The sequence below is a fragment of the Oculina patagonica genome, chromosome 10 (genome assembly GCF_052425735.1).
Source record: "Oculina patagonica isolate OP01 chromosome 10, crgOcupat, whole genome shotgun sequence".
Taxonomy (NCBI): Eukaryota; Metazoa; Cnidaria; class Anthozoa; order Scleractinia; family Oculinidae; genus Oculina; species Oculina patagonica.
Window position 1 is genome coordinate 6,403,405 of NC_135767.1, and position 7,233 is coordinate 6,410,637.

The 7,233-nt window shown below is 41.8% G+C and overlaps 2 protein-coding genes across 2 annotated transcripts in view; one reads left to right on the forward strand and one right to left on the reverse strand.

The window, feature by feature from the left end:
• Positions 1-7,020, forward strand: part of LOC144628276 (uncharacterized) — a 61,004-nt gene extending 53,984 nt beyond the window's left edge. Inside the window, exons 36-44 of the mRNA XM_078486348.1 lie at positions 1,177-1,272; positions 1,501-1,590; positions 2,397-2,601; positions 2,701-2,755; positions 3,371-3,491; positions 4,372-4,470; positions 4,672-4,691; positions 5,259-5,370; positions 5,847-7,020. Of these exons, the coding sequence (XP_078342474.1) occupies positions 1,177-1,272; positions 1,501-1,590; positions 2,397-2,601; positions 2,701-2,755; positions 3,371-3,491; positions 4,372-4,470; positions 4,672-4,691; positions 5,259-5,370; positions 5,847-5,882 (834 nt within the window). The 3' untranslated portion in view covers positions 5,883-7,020. The remainder of the gene's footprint in view (positions 1-1,176; positions 1,273-1,500; positions 1,591-2,396; positions 2,602-2,700; positions 2,756-3,370; positions 3,492-4,371; positions 4,471-4,671; positions 4,692-5,258; positions 5,371-5,846) is intronic.
• LOC144628323 (uncharacterized) overlaps positions 1-7,233 on the reverse strand; it is a 113,305-nt gene that overhangs the window by 42,157 nt on the left and 63,915 nt on the right. The gene's annotated exons all lie outside the window — the stretch shown is intronic.

Sequence of the window (7,233 nt, forward strand, 5' to 3'; positions counted from 1 at the left end):
TACATTTCCATCTGTCGGCTCTAATTAGCTTCTCCGCCCTTTAATCTGGACTGACTGACTGACTGACGGACGGACGGACGAACTGACTGACTGACTGACTGACTGACTGACTGACTGACGGACGGACTGACTGACTGACTGACTGACTGACTGACTGACTGACTGACGGACGGACGGACAGGCGGGCTGGCTGGCTGGATGGATGGATGGATGGATGGATGGATGGATGGATGGATGGCTGGCTGACCGATTGACTGACTGACTTGCTAACTCGCTAACTGACTGACTGACTGACTGCCTGACTGATTTACACTTATTGACTTTTGGATTGCTGCTTCAACGAAATTTGTTTACTAATTCTTCCAAACTTAAGTAGCTTGATGTTAACTTGTGCATATTTTTTATTTGTTTTATGACCGCGGAGCATTTTTCCAATTTGGGGGGGGGGGGGGGCTGACTAGTGACTTGAAGTGGGAGGCTTTTGAGACTTTTCCCTTAGAAAGTCTTTCTCTTTTCGGAAATATTCGGGTGGCTAAGCCCCCCCCCGGCTCCGTGGTCCCTGGGTTCCCCCCCCCCCCACTCCGCGGTCCCTGGTTTATCACAGTGGTGTTGAGAAAACCTAATGCAAACCATTGCAAACTATTTAACCGTCCAAACAGACAGCGTGTTACATGATTGTTATATTAGCGGAGCTCCACAGCGGCCCGCAGGGCCGCAGAGCGGAGCCCCATACCCATAGAAAATTCACAGAAATAGGAAAACCATGAACTTGAGTTTTCATGGTCATAATGGCTAGCGGCATGGCTCGCGGGCGCGTACGGCGTCGTACGTACGGTGTTGCTCACTTCAGAAATAGATAAACACTCATCTATTTGTTACTGGGCATCCAAGTTATGGTCAATTGACAGCTGTCAATACAAGGTATCCGCTGACCAGTATCACGTGATCATATCACGGGCTCAGGTGTATAACTCATCGAGGTAACGCGTTTTTATAAAGTTGACCGCTGACCGAAAAATGGTTTTTCTATTGGATTGCGGGCTCATTAACTATTTTTTATGCCTACGGTCAGTGAATTCAGATATTTTAATAAAGGGCAAAGTAAATTACCGGGGAGCTCCGCTTTTAGGCTTGGCTAAATCTATTTAATATAAATGCTTTTCTTGTATATCAAAGGCGCTGCAAGAGGCTCAAGAGAAACAGCAGCTTCTTATCAAGCAAAAGTTAGAGCTGGAAAACAAACTAAACAACACTGAAAAAGGACTCAAAAAGGTGAGCATGAAGCAGTTTGAATTTCAACGTATCTTGATAACAGGAAAATTTGGGATTTATGTTTTCATTTAGAACTTAGATACTCGTAAGAGTAAAAATGAAAGCCGGACGTTTTTCTCGCCGTTGAGCTATGCAAGAAGTTGTGTTACGCCAATGAATAAATTGTTGTTTCTTGTAGGAAGTAATTTTGTTATAGATTGTTAAAGTTTTTGTTTTCACCATTGCCAGTCTTTAGAGGAACACGAAGAAACTAAAGAGGTGTCCAAACGAGTTCAACTGTTACTGAAGGAAGAAACTGCAGCCGTGCAAACTAAACTGGTAAGAAGTTTCCTTCTATTTGTTTATTTTCTTTTTGGTACATAACTATGTAATACATTTTTAACGACAACAATATAGCGCATGCTTTCTGAAATGCTGATGCCCGCTGTCCATTGACCCGCGGGCACTTTGCCTTTTGTTGGCAAAAGCTTAATCTGAGGTCTATCGAATTCAAGCATATTTCAGAAATACACTGACGTGAGACGTCCACAAATCGGCAGTTGTCAAGGACAAATGCACGCGAAAGGGATTACCTATAGAATCGCTTATTTTTCAACATTTTTTAGCGAGTTTCTCGATATTAATTATTAGTATATTTCAAACAGTGGATAGCGTATTTGGCGCGCGCTGATTGGCTAGTTAAACTCCGAATATTCTTTACCTCCGAGCAAAGCGCGCGAGAAAATTGTAATCTTTGACAGGAATTAACTCGTCATAAATCATCCTTTCGGTTTATATTATCTCACTGTTTTAGTCTGCACTATAACAAGTATTCACCTCCACTTTGGTGAATAGTTCTTAAAAAGCTAATTTAAAAAGAAGAACCTGGCAAAGGTTGGTTATTTAGAGATAAGACTTGTTTCACAGCAGCTCTGGCAGTCAAAAGGCTAGCTTGCTGAAAGAAAATGATAAAACATTTACTAGGCTCTTTTTGCCGATTTAAACAGCCTGTGAGCAATAACGCTAATACCGTTGTTTGTTAACAGGCGACGTAAGGTTCGAAAGTTCGTTTGCTTTCAAGAACAAAAACGCCTTAACTGTTTACAGCCAAACGTCTTTCTCATTCAAGAACGCTGCATTTTCAGGCAAACGAAACGCAAGAGCTTGAAGAGCTTAAAAAGAGCAAGGAACAAACCGAAGCGAGGCTCAATATTCAGATTTCATCACTAAACGAGAACCTCACGGCAGCGAGGACTGAGGCCGAGAAATTCCAACAGCAGACGAGAGAGACTGAGGCAAAAGTCACAGCAGCCGAGAAACGAAATGACGAATTAAAAGGAGAAATTGCTGGTGAGTGGATGACAGTAAGAAATTGCAGTTTGTTAATGAAGATGCCTTTGGAATTAGACCATTTACCATGAATGATTTTATTTTCGTTTCTTTACTTAGTTTTGGAAGCAACTGTTCAGAATAATCTGGACGAGAGAAGAAAACTACTTGAAAGGTATGTGTCATGAAGTTACTAACTGTTCTCTAAACTCAGTTCATGAAACTAGATGAGAGGTAGACAACTGGTGACAACTTATACTACGTAGTGGCAGAAAACAGCACTTTGGGCTTTGGTCATGCATAGAACAGCACTTCGCTAACGCAAAGAGTAGAGAAAATACGCAAGAAAGGGTATTTTATTCGAGAAAGGTTAGTGTTTTCTCGCCAATAATATTGATGAACCCGGCAGCTGGTGTCACGCAAATTGTCACGATTGCGTGACGAATCAGAAGAAAAATCGGGTCAAAGTTCGTGGGAAAATTCGACTCCATACTTCCAAGTAGGGTCCGGTTGTTCAAAGAGTGGATAACGCTATCCACCCGGATAAATCGTTATCTCGATTATATCTGGTGGATAAGTGTCGCAAAACAATCTACGCTATTCATTGGATAGTGATTTATCCTTTAGATAGCGTTATCCATCCTTTGAACAACTGGAGCCAGATCTATCCTTCAAATTTGAACAGTGAAGTCTTTTTCCAGGTTTGTGAACTGTAGATCTTCCAGTAGCAACGATTTTTGTTTGTGGAATAAGTCGTAAACTGGTGTGTCTGCTTTTTGTTGTTCTTTAGATGTGTCGCTGGGGACGAGGTGTTAGAAAAACAGAAAAAAGAAAACGCTGAGCTGAAGAGGAAAGTGGAGAATGCACAAGCAGCGATGATGGAACTGACGCAGGAGAATCAGTCGTTACAGGTATAACGAAAAACGAGTAGTAAGGTATAGACGAATGCTTCTTGACAGTGTTTTCAGACTTACATAAAGCGGTTTTCCGTTTGCATGCAACTTGTGCCAAGTGCAGGAAAACATACAGCTTGTGCCAAGTGCAGAAAAACATACAGCTTGTGCCAAGTGCAGGAAAACATACAGCTTGTGCCAAACGTGGGAAAACACGCAACCGGTGCCAAGCGCGGGAAAACACGCAGCCGTACCAAGCGCGGGAAGACACAAGCCAGTGCTAAGCGCGGGAAAACATGCAACCGGTCCCAAGCGCGGGAAAACACGCAACTGGTCCCAAGCGCGGGAAAACACGCAGCCAGTACCAAGCGCGGGAAAACAAGCAGCTGGTGCCAAGCGCAGAATACATGCAACCGCTGCACAGAGCAGGAAAACATACAGCTTGTGCCAAACGTGGGAAAACACGCAACCGGTGCCAAGCGCGGGAAAACACGCAGCCGTACCAAGCGCGGGAAAACACAAGCCAGTGCTAAGCGCGGGAAAACATGCAACCGGTCCCAAGCGCGGGAAAACACGCAACCGGTCCCAAACGCGGGAAAACACGCAGCCAGTGCCCGGCAAGCGCGGGAAAACCAGCAGCTGGTGCCAAGCGCAGAATACATGCAACCGCTGCACAGAGCAGGAAAACAGGCAACTTTTGCCAAGCGCGATCAAAGAGTAAAATAGGTGATGTTGGTTTTGTTTTTGATCGGCTGAAAATTATAGCATGCTTGTTTTGATTGGCCGCCGCATTTGCGATTTGAGATTTTTTCACCAAACCTCTAATCTAAAGCCTAAGTTCGAGACCAAAAAGAGCAGAACAAAGATCATTAGTTTTACTTTACATTCACATTTTCAGATTTTAAATAATCAGAAGAACGCAAGGAGATGGGAAAGCGATGCTGACGTCTCAACTTGCAAGGGCTGTGAAAGACTGTTTTCGATGACGATCAGAAAGGTTGGTTCGATCTTTAGCAGCGTTGCTCATCTCTTTTTATGTGTCTTGTTCAATCGTAAAAAGCCCGTAGTTGTATACAGCTTGTCAAAGAAGTTTCTATTTCGTTGTTTTATTATTTTTGGCGCTCCTCAAATCAGCTGACATTCACGCCTCATTTGCTCTCTTTTCTAATCTATTTCTTTTTTTTTTTTCTTTTTTCAGCACCACTGTAGAAATTGCGGGTAAATAGATCACCTTTTTGTATATTTTACATACATTAATATTTGTACGATCACATCTTTTCTCTTCCTCGGAGACCCAGGAGCAGTAAGTGGGGGCGACGGGCAGCTTATCGGGACGACGGGATTTTCGGGCGAAAGTTTACAAGACTCTTGTAAACTTTCGCCCGAAAATCCCGTCGCCCTCACTAACTGACCCTGGGTCTCCGAGGATGATCTTTTCTTTTCACTTTCTGGTTTTCGCAGGAAAGTTTAGATAGTTATTGCTGGAATAAATTGCCGAAAAATTGTTGAAAGTAATCTCTGAAGTGAAATAATTGTTGAAAACAAAGGGAAAATAGTAGTAATCTTGATTAAAAAAATTGGATTTTACATTTCCCACGGTCCGCCATTTTGGATCTTATGACGTCATCCAGTTCCCCTTTATTACGTAGCAACGAGCAAAGGAACTATTTTCTGATAATAGGAACACGTGACTTGACGCCATTAGATCCGAAATGGCGGCGTGAGGTTTAAGAATTTTTTTTACAACCTGTCGTAATTTTCTGTTTTGTTTTCTCTCCCCCACAGGTTAATTTACTGTGGTGATTGTACGTCCAAAAATGCGCCGCTTACGTCGAACAAGAAACCTGTACGAGTGTGTGACAAGTGTTTCGACGAAGTCACGTCGGGCACAGCTAAAGTGAGTTTAACGGTAACCCTTCTTAGCTGCTTAGGCCCATCGTTCCAAATGGAGCATAGGCTATTGACAACAGCGCGCCAGCGAGCTCGACCTTGGGCTTTTCGCACAGCTTCCTGCCAGGTGTAACCCATCATCCTAATCTCTGCATCTGTGTCGCGTCGCCAGCTGTTTGTGGGTCGTCGCTTCCTTCTCTTCCCCTGGGGGTTTCAGGTCAGGGACTGGCGAGTGTTGTTACTTTCTTTTTAAAATCTGTCTGCCTACTGGTTCTTGATCTCCTCGCTGCCATAGCTCTTCATAACGAATTTTTCAGGTCACCACGCCGTACGATCAAGGATTAATAGTTATTTTGTTAAAAAGGGCAAATTTTCATTATTTTCATTGAGCGTTTGAATTCCACGTTATTTTGAGCTGTATAAATGTCTTAAGCAGTGCTCACGTACCGAGATTTTAACTTAATATTGTTTTTTGTTTTTCAGTCATACTCGCTCACCCCAAACCAAGGCTTTAGCTGAAAGCACGCCTCAAGAATATATCATTGTAGTTTTGTATTCCTGCGCCTTCCGACAGCTCTGTAATGTGGTGTAACAATCTTGAAATGTCAACTTATGATCCAATGTGGAGAGTTGTATGTCCAAAATGTCGGCCACGAATATCTTCTGTCAGCAAATGTGAAACTGGACGACATTTTAAACTGCCGTAAAATTGCAAAAATAATCCCCCCGAAATCGCATGCGCAAAAAATCCTATCTAAACTAAACCCTCCCAAATATAAGCTCATGCGCTTATATTTAGTTAGCGCATTTATAGAAAGGTTTAACTTTTCCCACTATAAGCGTCTATTGTTGAGCTTTTTTACGTTGTTAGAAAATGCTTAGAGCGACTGTAGGGCTTGTTTTGGGTGTTATATCGTTAGGTTTAAATAGTTTTATTATTTGGTATTCTTGTATGCACAGTATCACGGCCAAATAGAAAGAGAGAATTTTGAAACACAAATTTCCATCCGAAATTAACCCCCCCCCCCCCCCGTATATAAGCCCTCCCAGAAAATAAGCCTACCTGAATTGGGTGTTAATCACATATATAAGCACAGAGCTAATTTTCGGATTATTACGGTAATTATTGTAAAACGCATTATGAGTAACGTTCAAGTATTTAGCCATAAGTAAAGTTTCAGTAGTGGGGTCTTAATTTAGCGACAAAAGAGGGTAGGGTTAAGATGTTTTCAACTTCAGTAATTGATAAATTTACTATTATTCTATTTAGGATAGGTTTTTTATTACCTTTTCTACAAACATGAGAAATATATAAACGATATTTTTTACCCTGTGAAATATTTTGATACGGTTATTATCTCGCGTGTCGTGCGTGTAGCGTGTCATTGCGCGTGTACATTCGCAGTATTAGAAGGTGGCGTTGCGCAAAAAGAAGTCCCTCAAAAAGATGATTGCGCAAAAATTTAAGTTGTCATATCAGCACATATTTGAACAAGTTTAAAACTTACGTTTGACTCAAGGGAAACGAAGGGTCAACACTTTATTTGGTTACAACTTTTAAATCAGTCTCGCTGGGAATTCGAATCTGTGATTTGGACAGTGAAATCGGTAAAATTGAAACTTAAAATTGTGGAAAATCGCGAAAATGTATTGTCGTTAGAATATTAATATTGCACTACCAAAGTCTCAAAATTAACTTGCCGGGAAAATTTCCAGTAATAATGTAATTGATGGTGGGTGGGCCGGTTATTAGAGCCGGAAAAATGTGTTAGTGTTAGCGAAGAACGTTAAATAGTCATAACTACTTAGTGGTTCGTAGATGTAAATATAAAAAGAGGTATATATTAACTAGGTGTATTTTTGCAGTAAT